The sequence below is a fragment of the Canis lupus genome, chromosome 12 (genome assembly GCF_011100685.1).
Source record: "Canis lupus familiaris isolate Mischka breed German Shepherd chromosome 12, alternate assembly UU_Cfam_GSD_1.0, whole genome shotgun sequence".
NCBI classification, from domain to species: Eukaryota; Metazoa; Chordata; class Mammalia; order Carnivora; family Canidae; genus Canis; species Canis lupus.
The window spans coordinates 15,400,390-15,419,291 of record NC_049233.1 but is presented as its reverse complement, the minus strand read 5'-3'; the positions used below and the strand labels follow the sequence as shown (position 1 = coordinate 15,419,291).

The window sequence follows — 18,902 nt, the reverse complement described above, 5'->3', positions numbered from 1 at the left end:
CAATGAATCAGGGAAGTGGTGATTAAACATTTGAGCTCTGGAGTTAAATAGGTCTGGGCTCAAATATGTCATGTTATCAACTGTGACCTCTAAAAAAATTACTTAATCTCTCAATTCTGTCATCGGTTAGAGAGGGATAATATAATTACCTAGATCATAAAGTAAATGTGAGGATTAAATGACATCATTTAGCTCTTAGTACATTGCCGGGAATGTAGGAAATGCTAATATGTTTTCTAAAAGCAACCAGTTCTCCACCTATATCAGTGCACCAGTGAACGTTTCAGTGGTACCAGAAGGCAAACCCAGGGAGCATGGACCTAATGGAGGCAGATTTAGGGAGCCTTTGTGGAGGGCAAGCCCATGGTGATATGCTGTGTGAACAGACACCAACTGAGGGTGGTCTGACTATGAAGAGGACCTCAAGCTTCAATACAGCCTCTGCCAAGGGTTCCCTGAGGGCTGGATTTGATGCAGATAGAACAACCCTATGCTTAGGGTTGGACCTCAGTGTCCACTGCTGTCATAGATTTATGTGCACTCAGTAAATGTTTATTTAATGCTGTTCTAAAGAAAGACTAAGATATAGAAGCATATGGAAATTATTTGGGGTTTAGGATGACTCAAAGGGAAAAGAAAGCTCCCCATGCATTTAAAATCTTATGCACTCATTTATTTACTTATACATTCAACTGAAACATTTTTCTGAGTGCTTTGTGTTGTGCCAGGTTTTGTGGAGGCAGCCTGTGTTCTTGCTTTCAAGGAGCGCACAGTCTAGTAGGGAGGCAGGTAAGAAAACAATGTTGGGTGATGGAATAGTATTACACAGCAATGCTTTCTTTTCTGGAGAAAAGCCCATGCATGTGATTTATTTCTTTTTCTTTTTTAAAGGGTTTTTTCATCTTATGTTTTGGAATGCTCTTGGACAGTAAGGTATTGTGCTCATTTCTCTCTTCATCTCTTTCTTCTTCTAATCCAGGGATCTAACTCTTCTCCTTCAATTCTGGGCTCTTATTCACTTATAAGAGATGAGACCATGCATACTCTTGTAATCAAATTCTATAATTTTATAAAAGGCAAACTCAGTGAAAACACTGCTGATAAGAAAACCATATAGAACGAATCACAGAATATAATATAAACATTATAGGAAAAAAAGGGAAACTATTTTTACTTTTCATTTTGTTACTTTAATCAATGGTTTGGCAATCATTAAAGAGCAGAAGTACTTTCTAGAGGGGTGAATTCCCTTTTGCTCCTTTATTAAATGTATGCATTTACATAGGATATGCTGAAAGATGCATCTACTTCTACATTTCTAGAGTTTTATATGGTAAATATTAAATAACCTTTAACATTAAATAAAATCTCTAATGAAGGATGATCAGTATAAGTAAAAGATAATAGAAAAGATATATGTAAACTTGTGTTATCATTTTTCCCACCCATTGAGCAATTCTGTTGAGAGAGGCAAGACAGTAACTTAAGTGATATAGACTGTTTTTAAGAAGATAAGAATATTTTATAATTAGTACAATTGTAGAACATGCACAAAATCCCTGTTTATAAAGAAGCAATTTTCTGTCCTTGATTGGACTCAGTAATTCTCTTGATGGCACCATTCACAGGTTAGGAAACCCTTTACTTCAAAGATAAATTTCAATTCAGCAATTATTGCCAATTACTATTGTCTAGGATCTGAATTATTCTGGCTTTTGGTACTGTTGTTCTTTGTTTAATCCTAGATTTATTTATAAGTAAAGCAAACAAATAAAAGAAATCTTTTCATCAGGAGCCATACTTATGGTCTATTAAGCGCTTCCAGGAAATACCTCTGTCAAATAGCAATTCTAATCTATAGTTTTCTTCTGGATTTATGTATTATGATTGTATATGTGTCTCTGTTCAATATTTCTCTGTTGCCCTATAGCTGCGACAATTGCTGTTCAACAAATTATCTCCTTTCAGCTCTTGGAAGCAAGCATCAAAGGTAATTATCTCCTGCTGCTGTAGGTCCAATGTGTGCAATTCCTGTTTTACTTCTCTCTGTGTGCAGTCCCACAGCAAACCCACTTTTGCAAAAGCTCTGGAGTTTCTGTCACCATTTTATTTCTGCTATTTGGCCTGGTGCTCAACATAGAGTCGCTACTCACAAAGTTGAGTGAGAAAATGAACAAGGGAACGGCTGAATGAGAAGTCATGGAAAGTTACAAAATGGGCAAATACTTTTGAATGGTGCCATTTGCTTAATCTGACTTGCCTTCCAATATCTAGAGTCCATGAGACCCTTTTCTCTACCTGACTTTCTGCACCTCCTGTAGATCATTTTGGCTTCATGAAAGGAAGGGCAAAATCTTTTTTTTTATATATATACTTCAATTTGCCAACATTTAGTATAATACCCAGTGCTCATTCCATCAAGCACCCTCCTTAGTGCCTGCCACCCAGTTACCCCATCCCTCCACCCACCTCCCCTTCTGCAACCCTTTGCTTGTTTCCCAAAATTAGGAGTCTCTCATAGTTTGTGTTTCTCTCTAATTTTTCCCCACTCAGTTTCCCTCCTTTCCCTACGGTCCCTTTCACTATTTCTTATATGCCACGTATGAGTGAAACCATATGATAATTGTCTTTTTCCAATTGACTTATTTCACTCAGCATAATGTAAAGGGTGAAATCTTGATTATCTTCTTTATGTGAACTGTTCTTTGAGTTTTCTCACTTAAGTTGGTATAACTGACTCTGACCCTTGCAACTTGAGCTCTTAAATCTACAAACTGAGACATTTGTATGGAAACAAAGGATTCCTGTTTCTTTGCCAGGAAAGTGCAGTCCCTAGGAGAAGAGTATAGTTAACAACAAAAGCACTCATGTTCATGTTTTGTATTTTTGAAGTTAATTTAGACTTTTGCTCTTCAGCAAAACACTGAAGGCCTTTCGGAAAGAGGTCTAAGGTAGGGATTTCTGTGTCTGATAGAAGTCAGCTAACTTAAGTGCCTGAAAACCTACACAGGTGTTAGAGATTTTTACAAGGGGCAATATAATCTTTTGAAATAATAATTTTTAAAAAGTGAGGAAATTAACCTCTAACCTTAAACGTTTTCTCTGGGTCTGCATTTCCTCCGGCACTGCTGTGAATTAGGGAGCAGTGGTCCAATAGCCAGCAGATCTGCCTTGTATTTCTGACTCCGTAATCAATTGGCTGAGTGATTTTAGGAAAATCACATGGTACTGTTCGGTTTTAACTTTTTTCAACTGTTGACATTAACTGTTGGACTAGTTACTCAAAGCAAAAGTTCTGACTTTCCGTGATTTTGAGTTTATGTCTTGAAGAATTAAAATCTCTTGAACCAGAGAATGTGAAATGAATAAATCACTAACTATGCTTAAGAAAAGGAGATACAGCCCATGTGGCTGCAGTATAGAAAAACCTGTCAATAGAGTGAGAGAGGACAGCCCCATACCGCCAAGTAAAAAGTCAGAATTTTTCTCATTTGAAAACCAAAGAGAGAAACACACCCCAAAGTAAATTAAAACAAGAACAAAAGTAAGGATGCCTGACAGTGTTTTCTCTCCCTGTTTCTAATGTAAAGTGTTGACGCTTTGCAGAACGCAGCAGTGGTCATCGAGGTCTTAAGGAGCATTCAGTCTTTGTACTCCCTTTCCAACGTCATTTTTAAATCAGATGACAAAAAAAAATGGGATTTTGTTTTCAGGTTAGGTGGCTCATTTGCTTGAAAATAAATGCATAGTTGGCAGAGGAGAAGATGGGTGTTTGTAATTTTCTGAGGGAGTTTAGATGTAAAACAGGAACCCAGATTACAGCAATTGAGAACAGAGAAGGCGAGGACAAGTTACCTCAGTGGGAATGTTCCTGTCAAGAAACTCGTTGTGAGAGAAAAGAGAGTGAGGGTGGAGACCAGATGCAGACTCAGGACCAGCCGTGGTGGTAGAGCTGAGTCACGAGGGTATAAGCAAGTCCATATGCTGGGAGGGATGAGCCAGCAAAGCGAGGCTGAAGACAGATGGGGAGTGGAGGGGAATGACTGAGGGAAGAGGATTCCTGGGGGAAGGCGGATGGAGTGTCTAGTCTGAATACGCAGGGATCAGCCTCTTCCCTGGACACAGGAAGCATCAGTTTGATGCAGATGGACGATGGGTACAGATGGGGTCACCGTGTGAAAGAATTCAGACCTGGATACCTTTTTGTGTTGTTTTATTTTTAAAGTAGGAGAAAAGGCTATCCACTAAGAGATGTTCGGGAAATGGATGGTAACATAGGAGTCTTAAAAGAGCAATGAAAATTTGGGTTGTTAGCTGAATGGAATGAAAGAAGCCAACAATGTTCTCAGCAAGGACCATCCCTCAAGACACCATCACACTGTGTGGACGGCCCCACAGTGTGGTTTTTCTCAAAATCCTCTCCCTGCTGGGGTCTCAAGGCTCCTTCTTGGCTCTTCCATTGTCACCCTTCACTGAGAGACAGATACTGGGGACCCCTACAGATTCTCCCTCCAGGGAGAAGAGATTTATTTATTAATGGTTCCAGTGACCCAGGCCCTGTTATTTGATCAACAACTTAGCTTCATGTCTGAAGAGGCTGCTTTCCCCCAGATTGTGTAGAGTCCTGAATGTGTTATATAATCTAAGAATCATTTCTCCAAATGGGGTAGGATGCAATTTTAAATGCAGTGATAACGACTATAGAATTTTTCTTTAAGGGTTACAGTATTATATGTTTACTCAGTCCTGAATTCTAGAAAATCAATTTTGCTTTGGATTTTTTTTTTACATATCTCATTTCTCTCTCTATGATAATTTTTTTCCAGAGCTCAATGTGGGATAGCCATTTACATATTTCAGTGAAAATCAGGAGCTATCATTGAGCTGTCCACTGCATATAACAAGAACCTGTTTCTCACATCTTGATTTAGCTTCCTCATGACGTGGACTGTGGCAGGAAATGGAAGCTTTTTGTTTGTTTGTTTGTTTGTTTGTTTGTTTGTTTTTGCAATATTCCTGGTGTCTAGCACACAGTAGTACTCAACAGGAGGTATTAAATTAGTGAATAAATTCATGGGTGGACAAAGACACAATGTATCTTAATACTTTTACCTTTCCCCATAAGTACATGCTTCTTATTTAAATATTTTATTTCCTTTAGATAATTCAGTTTTCAAAATTTTGAACTGTTTAGCCTCTGTTCCAGTTACTAAAAGATTATTCACAAAGAGATTTGAATACTAAGATGAGTGAGAATAAGGCAAAGTATTTATTTGAGACCATTTTTATAAAACTATTGTTTTATCTCCATGGTTTCCCCTTTTAGAGGTAAGTGTGTGAACCAAAGAAATATAAGCATGGACATCAAAAAGATAACATCTTCCTTAAAATTGCTTTCTAGTTTGCTGTTAAAAGTTGTGAGAATAAGCAGGAACACAAGATTCAGTTAGAAATACATTCTTAAGCATTTTAAAGGAGAAAAGTGTCCTAAAGGAGAAAGAGAAAGAAAGGAGTACTCTAATTTCTTGAAAAAAGAATGGTGCCCCACATCAGTGGAGTACTAATAAAAGGATTGCTAATGACATTAAGATGTCAAGAAATACAGAGCATGACTAAAATAATACTATTGATGTCAGAATGACTTGTTTTTCTCTGTGCAGCAAGACTCATCAGATGTATCTGCCAAACCCAAATTCCCAAAGCCTTTCAACCCATTGCAGAACAAAGGTGAGTTAACAGTAAGTCAAAGGTTAACAAAAGGTAGATGAAAGAATGTGAATATATCATATGAGGAAAATTGAAGGGCTACTTTTAAAAACCTCATGAGAAATAGGGGAGTATCTGCTGGTCCTGTGTCTGGGGTTCATCAGGATGGTACACATGGCTGATAGAACATTGTCAGGGAGTTGATGCTCATGGAGACCACTAGTGTCCCTTTTAATTTCATCACAAATCACAGCCATTTCCTCACTTAGACATTCTATAAATGGTGATATTGATCATTGTGGTCACGGGGTACAAAATGTGATTAGACAAACACCAGTTGTATCCTTCCTGAAGTTCGAATCAACTTTGTTCCAGCTACTGAGCAGTAGGCGTGGGCCACGTATTTGTGCCCCATTAGACATACCCTCCTTCCTAAAATACCTAAAATATTCCCACAGAGGGAGAAGCCACCATTTGCTGTGGGTGAGGAAGCACTGTCCCCTCCACCTGTGACATGCATTGTTTTTATGCTCATTATTAGCTGTTGCTAAAATCAGTGATATTCAGTGCCTAGAGGACTGCTATGTAAGCATTGCAAATAATCGCCGTATGCCTGGAGGAGAAGAGTGGAACTGGGGGGGCTGAGGAAGAGACATTGCATTGCAAGTTAACCTGAAGTCATCTTTAGGTGCCTGAGTTCCATTTCATGTTAAATTATGTTACTATCTTTATGAAAGCAGGGAAATAGGCTGCTCATTTTAGGTTCCAAGCAACATTATTTGACTTCCAAAATAAATTCAAGTGTCTGAACTCACAAAGGTACTTCCCTCCCAAAATTTTCAACATGCTCACCCAGAAGCCTTGGGTCCCCATGTCACTGTCACCGGCCAGCCTGAGTGCTTTTGACAAATCTCTTAACCTTTTTGGACATTTGTCCCTCATCAGTAAAATGAAAAATGAAGAGATCACAAAGTTTTCTTCTAGCAACAACATTTTATGATCTCAAACCTACTTTACGTCATTTCCCAGCCCTATCTGAGAGATGTGGTGCTTCTTTTCTCGAATGAGAGAGGTCTGACAAATACAAGTCTCTGGCATTAATGAAATGCTGTCAGTCAAACAATTGCATTCTGCATCTTTCCCTACCATCTTCCCGGACCTGGCCAGAGTGTAAGGGATTACATAGGCTTCTTTTCATTTTGGTCTCATGCTTGATTCTGACATAGCAACAATAACTCTTATCCTCTCTTTCCTCTCTTAGGCATTTATGTACTTTCTCATACTGGTGAATCCTCAAATGACATCATGCTAACTCAGTTTTTATCAACTGAATAAGGCTGCGAACCATAAAATCAAGGAAAATTTTTTTGGTGCAACTTGACATTTAGAGCTAAATGTCAGTGAAAAAATTAGCTTAATCTTAAATGGAATTTTCTGATTTAGAAGTCTTGGAATAAAATAAAAAGGTTTCAGCAGCTTCATCACGGCTCATTGTATCTTCAGTTAAATGGAACCATTTATTTCCATGTGGTTTGATTCAAAGAAGTTGCTTCATAAATGTAGAAAAGTGGGTTTTATTGGAAATTGCGTCAGTGGTACCAGCTTTTCATTGCCGTGAACTATGATTTCCTTTCTCATCAAATAACATTATTCCCATGGCATTTCCAGTTATCTGAATTGGAGTAAGAAAACTTCATGAAATCACCTTAGATAAATTGATGGACCATGCATGCTTTCTATAAAAAAATCATCGGTGCAAATTTCCTAGGGAAAAGGTATTTGCTTCCCAAATTTTTTCTTTTTTTTTCCCTGAATTTTTTCACTTGAATTATATGTTTATTTTTTCTTTTTAGGTTCAGTCACTTAATTTTGAAATTTAATCAGAAATAAAATGAAATATTCCATTACAGACAGTTTTGTAGCCATTAGTTGGGAAGTATAATAAATGATTTCGTAGGTAATGCAGTCTTTTTCAGTCTACGGGATGCTTTCATCTGGTCCCCAGGCCAGTGAAGTGAGGTGTCCAGGCTGATCTAGAGCAGAGATGAGGTAACAGATGTTCAGAGAGGTGGAGTGACTTGTGGAGATTGGGAAGCCAGGAAAGGGGTACTAAGGACTTTTAGGACTTTGGATTCCTAGTCCAGTTCTACAGCCTATAACAGCCTTTGGAAATCATCTGTGACCCTAACAACATTTATAAGGTCAGATATGAGATTCATTACTCCCAGAATTCTCTCTATGTAGGAGGCAAATTGAAAGAGATTTTGGTTGTCACCTTTCAAGAAGATACCCTAACACATCCTGGTTTTCCTTGATAATCACTGTAAGTACTTTTGGAATTCTTTGCATGTATAGCCAGGGCCACTTTTAGATGATATACAGAACAGCAGGTGGATAGACACCACATAAAGCAGTATTTCCTTCCCATACTTTGACCTTTTGGGCTCACCTGAATTTCAACTTTGACTACTGGGCTCAGGACTTAGCCCTCTGATTTATCCTTGCTTCCAGAAATCTTAGAAATCCTTGAAATCTGTACAGGTAGTGTTTAAAGCAAGTGTCCACTATTCTTGATGCCTTGCCTATATTAACTCATTTAATATTTATAATAAGCTTGTGAATAGGGAATATTACTGTCCCGTTTTACAGCTGCAGAAAGAAAGGCACAAAGAGGCTAAATAATGTGAGGAGGGCAACATGGATGGTGAATGGCAGTGCCAAGATCGTAGTTGTGGATGTTGAATTATAATAGGTAAGGGGTTATATAAATTAGACTATAAGGGCAGCCCCCATGGCGCAGCAGTTTAGTGCCACCTGCAGCCTGGGGTGTGATCCTGGAGACCCGGGATCGAGTCCTGCGTCAGGGTCCCTGCATGGAGACTGCTTCTCTCTCTGCCTCTCTCTCCCTCTGTGTCTCTATGAATAAATAAATAAAATCTTAAAAAAATAAAATAAATTAGACTATAAGAAAATGGCATTGTTTATGTAATTGTAATTATAATCTTACACCTTTTGGTCTGTAGAATCCTCTAGTAGTCTTGCATGATCTAGTTATTATTTTACGCATAACCATGATGTCCTGAATCTCAGCACCCTGTGATTATGAGATAAAGTCAAGTTCATTTATCATGGCTTTTTATAGTAGTATATTAATTCAGACTGTCTTAAGAAAATACTACCAAGTGGGTAGTTTAAACAACAGAAATTCACTTTTTAATAGTTTAATAGTTCTAGTGGCTAGGATATCCAAGATCAAACTGTCTTTAGGGTTATTTTCTGATGGAACCACTCTTCTTGTCTCATAGACCACCACCTTCTTGTTTGGCCCCCCATGGCATCTTCTCTGTGTGTATGTAAATAGAGGTGTCTGGTGTCTCTTTTAAGAACATCAATCCTATCAGATAGGGGTCCCACCCTGATCACTTCATTGAACCCTAATTTCCTCCTAAGTGGCCCCATCTCCAAATACAGTCACATTGGAGGTTAGGGCTTCAACATATGAACTTTGTAGAGACACAACTCTGTCCATAACAAGTAGCTATAATTATTATTGGCTGTTTAATTGAAGTTAGGGTCTTCCAACATGTCCTCCCAGTTATTTCTTGAAGTCCCCATGGGGATAATGAAGGCCAGTCTCACAAGGTCACTGCATATGGCTTCATAGGCTGTGTACTAAAGAGGGTGCCATTCTTATCCCTGTGCTATTAATGGTGCTACCTAAAGTGGTCTGGGCCATAATCTGCAGACATTTGTGGTCACCCTGACTAGGTCCACCCACCTTGGCCTCCCTTTCTTTTTTGGCCTCTCACACATTCACAGTTGCTGTTTACAGAGTCTCTTTGGTGAAGCCTCACTCCTACACCTCTCTTTCATAGACATTGTCAATGCCCATACCAAGATCCAATCCTAGATGTCTCTAAGGTTCCTGTTACTCATGGTGTCAAAATGGTTCAGAGTAACCTCCTCTTATTCTCTGACTCACTTTGCCTGGATATACCCAGAATATATCAGTTCTATCTTTCAGGCTAGAGAGGTCAGATGTGAGTGCCAGCGCTTAGTGAAAAGCAAGCCCAGAAAGGTCAAACTCTAGGCTGGACAGTCCCTACCCTACATTCTTTCACTGTTCTCCTACTGACAGGAGAGGAGACGTGGATGCCTTTTCATGATGCCAGTTTGGAGTTATTGATGGAGGAAGGCATCAGAGCATGTAAATTTATGTCAACCATTTGGTACTCAGGCCAGGCTCTCTACCACAACATGTCCTCTTCAGGGCAGTGCATCTGAATTCAGTCCCATGGACACATTGAGCACTCAATAGGCAGGTGCAAGTAGGACATAGAACAGATTTCTGAATGGGCTATTTTGAGAATTGCACAATCTTAAGATATGTGTTAGCCTCCCGACATGAATAAGCTTCATAATATTCACATAAAGAGAGCAAGGGGCGCTTCTAGTTAGTGGTGGTGGATTAAATAGGCATACATACAATAAATGAAAACGCAAGGTTCCACATGGCACCAAGACATAGCACAGGTGAAGAGCTATAGTGAGATGCTCAAAGGAAATGATGCAGGATCAGTAGATGGTTTCATACTCCACAGAGATATATACAAATCAAAAGAGAAGTTTTTGAGAATTTCCTTGGTGAAAGCTACTCCATAAACCTCCTCATCTACTCTAAAAGGTGAGAGAAGAAGAGATGCTTTTCCTCTGACCTCAAACCTAATGAAAGATTTCTCAGTCTTCTATTAGATCACAGGGCTGACTGGGAGGGGGGAATGGGAGTTCTGATTCTCGCATGAAACTGTGGCCACAGCTCCGCTAGTGGGGCCCTGAATGGTTTCTGAATTGAGACCAGCCTACATACCTAGGATTTGTCAGGGTGAAGCAAGTCTATGTGCTTTCCACACATGGTGCATGGTGAGATAAGCAAGAAAAGAGAGACAATATGGGTTTGTCTTGGATACTGTGTTATCAGGCCCCCCAAAGTGGTGGAAGCAGAACAGCAAGAAGCTGGTGATGAAGCCAGATTAGAGGATGAGAAAGGTGTCACAGGTGAGCGCCTGGAATACAGAGGAATTTGTGTGAGTTAAAGGAGTTACATGTGAGAGAAGTCAGGGATATGGGATTTCTGAAGAGTTCCTGCATGCACCTTCCCTTATTATCGAGAGAGACCTGGCACTATATGAAGGCAACCCCATCTTATGCTACAAAACTCTCTTCCCTGGAGTTGAGGGAAAGGAGGTCAGAAACCTCAAAGCCCGAGGTGGGGTAGAAGGAGAATAAGAAAAGGTAGACAAAAAAGTCCATCAAGAGAGATATGGCAGGGCAAGCAGCCAACTCAAAGCAGGACTCCACTGGGGGAAAAGAGAAATTTAATGCCAAATTATTTGTGTTTATTACTATTACATGAGACAGGACATCCTAATCACCAAAATGAGTGTGTTTGCTATTGAAAGTGACCACAATGCTGGAGATGTTGGAGTAATATCTGGAACATATGCAGTGGGAGGGAAAAGCTTTTCCCACTGAATAAATTTTACAATGATGATGAGAGACAAAAGAAAGCATGTTTGATCCCATATCCTATGCCATGTTTGTCTAACCCACTGATTACATACAACAGTCACCTCTGCTCCTTCCCAAAACGTTACTAAAAACAATAAAAGAATAGGAAAAAGAGTAAGACATTGCAATAGCTGCTATTGCTGAATTTAAAAATTGCCACAGGGGGAGCCCTCGTGGCTCAGTGGTTTAGCACTGCCTTCAGCCCAGGGCGAGATCCTGGAGACCTGGGATCGAGTCCCACATCGGGCTCCCTGCATGGAGCCTGCTTCTCCCTCTGCCTGTGTCTTTGCCTCTCTCTCTGTGACTTCCATGAATAAATAAATAAAATATTTTTTTAAATTGCCACAATTTTTTTAGGAGCTTAAAACAAGCCAGGGACACCTGGATGGCTCAGTGGTTGAGCATCTGCCTTTGGCTCAGGTCATGATCCTGGGATTCGGGATTGAGTCACATTGGGTTCCCTGCAGGGAGCCTGCTTCTCCCCCTGCCTATGTCTCTGCCTCTCTCTGTATGTCTCTCATAAATAAATAAATAAATAAATAAATAAATAAATAAATAAAATCTTTAAAAACAACAGCAACCAAAAAAAAGTCACGTTCATAATCTCACAGCTTCTACAGACCAGAAGTCCGGGTGCAGCTAACTGGGTCCTCTGCTCAGGTTCTTGAAAGACTGTAAACAAGGGCTGCATTTTCAACTGGAGGCTTGACTAGGGAATTCCAACCCTTTCAAGTTGTTGATAGAATTCATTTCCTTGTAGTTGTGGGAATGAGAATCTTGAATTTTTGCTGACTATTAGCTAGAGGCTACCCTGAGATCCTAGAAGCCATCTATACTTCCTGCCACATGGGCTTCTCCAACATGGTCACTTATGCCCTTAAGCCTTCAGGAAGAGTCTCTTACTCCAGTCTGCTCTTAAGATAGGAGATATATAACATACCGTAATCAAGGGAGTGACATCATATAACTTTTACCATATTTTATTGCTGGAAGTAAGTCACAAGTCCTGGCCACACTCAAGGAGATGATAGGCAAAAAGAGATCCGCAGTTAGGTTTGTGTCCCTCCAAATTCATATGTTAATACCTAACCTTCCAAGTGATAATAGTATGAAGTGGGGCCTTTGGGAAGTGTTTGGGTCATGAGGGTGGGATCTTTGAAATTGGATTAGTGTTCTTTTTTTTTTTAAATTTTATTTATTTGAGAGAGAGCATGAGTGAGGGGAGGAGCAGAGAAGCAGACTCCCCACTGAATAGGGAGCTGGACACAGGGCTCGACTCCAGTACCCTGAGATCATGAGCTGAACAAGCCAAAGGCAATGCTTAACCAACTGAGCCACTCAGGTGCCCCAGGATTAATGCTCTTATAAAAGACTCCACAGAGCTCTCTAACCCCTTCCATTAAGTGTGGACAAAGCCCAAAGTTGGCAGTCTACATTTCAGAAGAGGGCCATTGCCAGAACCTGACAATACTGACATCCTGATCTTGGACTTACAGCCTTCATAACTATGAGAAATAAATGTTGTTTATAAGGCACTCAGTCTACAGTATTTGGTTATAGCAGCCTGAACCAACTAAGACAACATCAGTGTGAAATTTCAGGTCATAGAAGAAAAAAAAGAAGATCCAAACATTTTCAGAGGAGGAAAAAAAAGGTTTTATGTAAAAGGTCAAAATCAGAATATTATCAAACTTTTCACAGCTACATCATCATCTAGATAACAACGGAGGATGGTTTCAAAATATTGAGAAAAGAGTATTGCAACCCAAAAGCAATTAAGTGTGAGGAAAAATAAAGATCTCTTCAGACCAGAAATTCTCCATAAATTTTCCTGCAATTCTTCTTTTCCCAAAAGCTATTGGGAAATAGACTATCCCAAATGTGGCAATAAACCCAGAGAGAAAAAGACTTGGGTCCCCAAAAATGAAAGATGCATTGGAAGAGAGAGCCAAGGGAGCCTCCAGGGTGGGAATAAGTGGAGCCCGGGGCAGATACAGGCTGGATCTGCAGAGAGATTGCTTGAGAAGATGAAAATAATAGGATACCTAATAGATCTGAGAGTTATTTAGAAGAAATTTACATAGCTGGGGATGGGTTGGGATGAATTTTTGATGAGAACACAGAAATCCAAGCAAGTGAAAAAAAAAAAAAAGCAAATGTTACATCGAACAGAAACAAAATATGTGGAAAAGAAAAAGTAATTAAACATACTACCTAGCTCACCTGTGAATATAGTAGACAGGGTACCAATAATGCAAAAGTGATTTTGATATAACCAAGATACTAACAATAAAAGTGTTTGGGAAGATACAGGATAGGAGGTCTATATTGAGGGATGCCAGAAGAGACCTACATCTTCTTTCTTTGTGTTTGGAAATCAATAAAACTGAGACACCAAGATGCAACACTATAATCATGATATTTAAAAAAATGGAAGTAACTATCAAAAGAAGAAGCTAAAACAGTTAACAGAGATTTTCCCCGAGAAGCAGCAAATTGTAGTTTTTTGAGTCTTGAAATCATATCCATGTAACTGTGGTTAAATATAAATAAATGTGGGGTGTGTGTGTATGCACTCTTGCATATTGGAGAGGGCAAGGGATATCTTAAAAGTTGGAAGTCCCCTTGATTCATTTCCTTGAACTCAAAGGCCCCAGGACTCTCCAAGCTTATGTGGCTTTGGCCAGCTCCTTTGGGTCTTTGAGATGCCTATGAGCCCTCCAACTGGAGATGTCAAGTAGGCCACTGGATATGCTAGTCTACTGAGCTAAAGATGGTACTTAAACCTATGGGACCCTATGAAATCATTCAGTGAGTACAGGGCAAAAGTGAGGAGGTCCAAGGACTGAACCTGAGAACCCCATCATCTATATACAGGGAGAGGAGGAAGATCCAGAGAGGGGAATGAGAAGGAGCAACCCGTGAAGTAGGAGGGAGACCAGGAGAACGTAGCACCTCGGAAGCTAAGAAAAGCATTTCAAGAGAGATTTCAAGGATACAAGAGCCAAGGTAGATAAAGACCCTGACTTGCTCATTCCCATCTTCTACCAAGATAAAATAATATAATAGATATGCAGAATAAGAAATTCCACTGTGGGAAAGTTTCACACTGAACATACAGAATGGAATCAAATTTAGACTTTGCCTGGCCTTATATTGGATAAGCTCTTCTAGATCTGGAACTAGCAATTTTAGGAAAGAGCTGTGAAGAGTTATTCTGTAGCACCTAGCAGGTTTCTCAGACTGATGCAGATTTTGGCAAGAGTCCCAAATCTGTGTCCCTACAAATGATTCTTAGTGGAAAGCATTTGTCTTTTGTTAAGACGGCCAGCGGGGCTGTGCTGTACTTGCCTTTATCAAACTTGAGGGGGCAGACTCTGACCAAGAAATAAATCCTGGACAGATTATTCAAAGCTTAAGTACACCTGAGATGCACTCAGGAATCAGGGGGAAATAAAAGGCATTTTAATCCAACTACTCTAATTAGGAACAGTTTACAGTGTACCTAGTGTGTTTTGTACAGTAAAAGCGCTTAGGGAGCTAAGAACATAATAGCTCTGTTTCAAGATGGCAAACAATGCCTCTATTTCCTGGGTTTATGCTCAAGGGTGCTGGTGAAGGGGGGAGGCTGCCTGCTTCTAAGCCAAAGCAGGAATTAGCCACGATTGGCTCGAGATTTCCACCTGCCAGAAAGGCAGTGTTTTATTTGAATTTGGGCTGCATCAATGGGATATCCTTGGGTGCTTTGGGCAAATTCAGAGTTAATTCAAGCACGTGGTACAAAATAGGTTGGGAATATTCTGAGCTTTTTGTATTCTTCTCTTCTTTTCGGAGGAAGTAGTATAGCAAATCTTATAGTTTTTTTTTTTTTTTTTTTCAGAAAAGAGCCACACACTCCATGACTGAGCTAATTCAAACTCTTTACAAATTACATATTGTACCCAACATCCTAGGGGTAGAGGGGGCAAAATAACATAAACAAAAACTGGCTGGATGTTGAGCAGGGACTTACTAGGCACTCAAAGCTTCCTCAGGAAGGACCAGAAAGCTTGCAGGGTGCTCCTCAGCCCTCACCTCACCGCCAGCCTTGCTTTAGCACTTAGCGTGATATGAAGAAAAGGTGGGAGAAGGAATAGAGACTATGGAGCCTTTGATACTCCAGTTTCTGTGCTAGACTCAGCCTAGATTATCTTTGATCCTCGAAACAACACTCTAAGGTCTATATCCTTTCCCCCTCTAGAGAAGGAAGTGGTGGCTCAGGGTTTGGGTAACCTGCCTGTGGTGAGAACAAATACGGAGGGAGGAGAATCTGCTCTACCCCACCTGGCCTCACTTCCCTTGTTCAGAAAGCCCCCCGGGCTCCGCCTACACAAGTAGCACAGTGCCTGATATTTTATGAACAGAGATGTACCCCTCTGGGATAAATATTGGGTTCCCAAGGCTGTCTTTTAAAAGATTACCATGGGGGATACCTAGGCTCAGTGGTTGAGCATCTGCCTTCAGCTCAGGTAGTGATCCTGGGGTCCTGGGATAGTCTTGCATCAGGCTCCCCGCAGGGAGCCTACTTCTCCCCCTGCCTATGTCTCTGCCTCTCTTTCTCTCTGTGTCTCTCATGAATAAATAAATAAATAAAATGTTTAAAAATAAATAAACCAAAAAAAAAAAAAAAAGGATACCATGGTACCAAGATACCATGACATAATTTTACCAAATACTTTTACTTCAGACTCTCTCAGTCACTCGAGTGAGGTTGGAGGAAGAGTTGGGACTTAAGGAACAAGTAAACCATAAGTGATGGGAGAAGAGTCCCCTGTTCACAGATGACAACGAATTTTTCCCAGAATGGGTCTACCTTTCACCTGGTTCGATCCCAACCAAGTGTGCTAGTTATATTTCCTTAATGGCCTCCTGGCGCGGACATGGAGGGTTGTCTCTGGGAAGGAGTCCTTGGGACGCCTCACTGCCAGTCGCCTCAGGCATCTCTCGGAGTTGCAGTTTCCCATCAGTAAAACCACAGATCTGCATTCATGAGATAAGCTTAGAGAATCCTGCCAGTCCTGCCCTTCTCTGATTTTGTGTCTCTTCATAGGTAACATGCTGAGAGAAGAGAAATTTATCACCAAAGAGGACCAGCCCAAGTGGGTTTGGCAGGACCTTATCTTGCTGGGTAGGAATCAGAGATAAAGCATTGCCAACAGCTACATTTATGCCAACCAGATGGGAGGCAACACCCCTTTGGAATTCTGACCTGATGCTTGAAACCAGAGCAGAGGAGTACCCCAGTGTGATGTGCTGCCAAGGGATACATTGCTTTTATGGATAAGGTTTCCTGGTTCTTAGATGTCAGCCATGTCCCCAAACAGGGCATGAGCAAGGCAGTTGTGAATTCCATGACAATGTTCTGCTGGGCACTGCCAAGGACAACTCTTTGAGGCATGAAAGCTTTGCCGGGCCCTGGTGATAATGTGAGTTTGTTTTACTGAAGTTGGCTGGGCCAGGGAGCCAGTCCTACCTGTCCTGTGCTTCACCAGATTGTGGGGAATGTTATACAGCCTCCCTCCCCATCAATTTAAAAAAAAGGAATAAAAACAAAGTGACATTTACGGAATCGTTTCCAGAATTTAGGTTGACAATTGCTTACTTGTTAAAGTCTGCCATGACATGAATTGCCCATGCCCTACTTTCTCTCAGACCAAAACCATGATTCCTCAAGCCTATCCCCAACCAGTGGCATCAGCACGACCAGAAACTTGTTAGAAATGCCAATTGTTGAACCCACCCCAGACCACCTAAAGCAGAAGCACTGGAGTGGGGCCTAAGGATTTATATTTTAACAAGACACCCAGGTGACTCTGACGCACACTCAGATTTGGGAACCACTGACTTAGAGAACTCAGGGAGGGAATGATCCAGACTGAGGCTGAAGATAAGCATTACCAGTCTCTGGAACCTCCCCTCGTGTATAGGTCATGAGAGTGAGGATTTTTTTTCAATTTTATTTTCTATTGCCAACACTTCTGAGCAGAGAAGTGTTTAATGCTGGATGGCGGGATTCTGGGTAATGTGAAATAACTGTTAAGAAAGAGTTTGAGGCCTGGCTTTAACACTTACTAAATGTGTTAACTTGTTACATTCCCAAGCCTTCGTTATTTAATCCATAAGCAAAAGTAATAACTCTATGTAAAGCTGGGAGCACGTGAGAGAAGCTGAAAGTTTTTTGTTTTATTGTTTTTTTTTAAAGATTTATTTATCTGAGAGATTGCACATGCACACACAAGTAGGGGGAAGGGCAGAGGGAGAGACTTTCAAGCAGACTCCTCCCTGAGCACAGAGTCAGAGGAGGGACCTGATCCCACAACACATGAGCTCATGACCTGAGCTGAAAACAAAAATCAGATGCTCAACGGATTGAGCCACTCAGGTGCCCAGAGAAACTGAAAGCTTTTAGCATATTGCCTGGTATTTGCTAAGCAACCAACAAATGGTGGCTATTAGTGACATTAATAATGCTAATGTTCATAATGAAGCATGGATTCCATATAACATTGTTACTGCATCAAAGCAGTGCACTGAGAGAAAAGATACACCATAGACAAAGCTTCAAATCTCAGTTCTGCTACTGGCCACCTAGGACAGGCTATCTTCTTATCTCTTTATTTGTAAAATAGGAAAGATCACAATTTTCTTGCAGGGTCACTGGAAGGCTTAAATAAAGTCCATAGAACAGTTTGTTTAGTGTCTGTACACTACAGGTATTAAATTTTCTTTTTCCTTTCTCTTTTTCAGTGGGAAAATAAACTCCAACTTTTAAGAGTATGAAGGTCAGTGCATAGGGATTTAATCAAACAAAATATTCATACTGGGACATTCTATGTGGATGGCTTAGAAAACACTTGTTTAAAAGAGGCGGAAACCAGGAAGACCATGAAAGAGAGGAACCCATTATGCATATTTTTTTCTTGCTCATTATCCTATAGAAAAATTTAATGACCCTTGATTTGTCAGAAGAAAAAAAAACCAAAAAGAGCTTTTGAAAAGAAGAATACTGAAGAGTTCAAACCAGAAGAAAGTACTAATTATTCTACTTTGTTAATGTAAAACAGACTTCAAAGTTATCAAAAAGCATTACTGTAACTTCTAGTTAGGACTTCTAATGTGCGATGCTCTCAGTTTTCCAAATTACAAGATTTTTCTAGCTTGTCTCTCCCTCTGCTTTTGTGTTTTTCTTTAAGGAAGGCCAGCCTGCAGCCTCAGATATCGTTCTCTGGGCTTTCTTGTTTTCTACCCACCCCCACCCTGCCCCACCCCTCTCACCCTGCCACCAACATGTGTGCATTGTCCTCACCCTGGCATGGCAGGAGCTGGGAAGGGTTATGCAGCCCAGTTATATACATTTGATTGAGTGTTTACATGAACCAAACTTTTCATTCCAAGTTATAAGCATAAGATGTATTGGAGGTGTGACTATGGGGTAATGAGATTGACTCTTTGTTTCCCAAAATGGAATTTTATGTTTTATTTATTTATTCAGTTGAGGAAGTTTAGTATGGTGACCAGAAGTACAGAATCTGAATACCACATTTGCTTTATAGCTCTCCTACTCAGCCATGTGTCCCTGGGAAGTGATT

General features: G+C 40.3%; 1 protein-coding gene across 3 annotated transcripts in view; it reads left to right on the top strand.

The window, feature by feature from the left end:
- Positions 1-18,543, top strand: part of ADGRF1 (adhesion G protein-coupled receptor F1) — a 133,984-nt gene extending 115,441 nt beyond the window's left edge. For 2 of the 3 annotated variants that reach the window (XR_005367801.1, XR_005367802.1), the window contains 5 exons: positions 892-933; positions 1,931-1,990; positions 5,661-5,727; positions 16,364-16,739; positions 18,061-18,543. Coding sequence is in view for 1 of the 3 variants with exons in the window: in XM_038554261.1 (XP_038410189.1) it covers positions 892-933; positions 1,931-1,990; positions 5,661-5,727; positions 16,364-16,441; positions 18,061-18,071 (258 nt within the window). In the remaining 2 variants the exon portion in view is untranslated. The remainder of the gene's footprint in view (positions 1-891; positions 934-1,930; positions 1,991-5,660; positions 5,728-16,363; positions 16,740-18,060) is intronic. The other variant, XM_038554261.1, reaches the window with a different exon arrangement.
- The last annotated feature ends 359 nt before the right edge of the window (positions 18,544-18,902 follow it).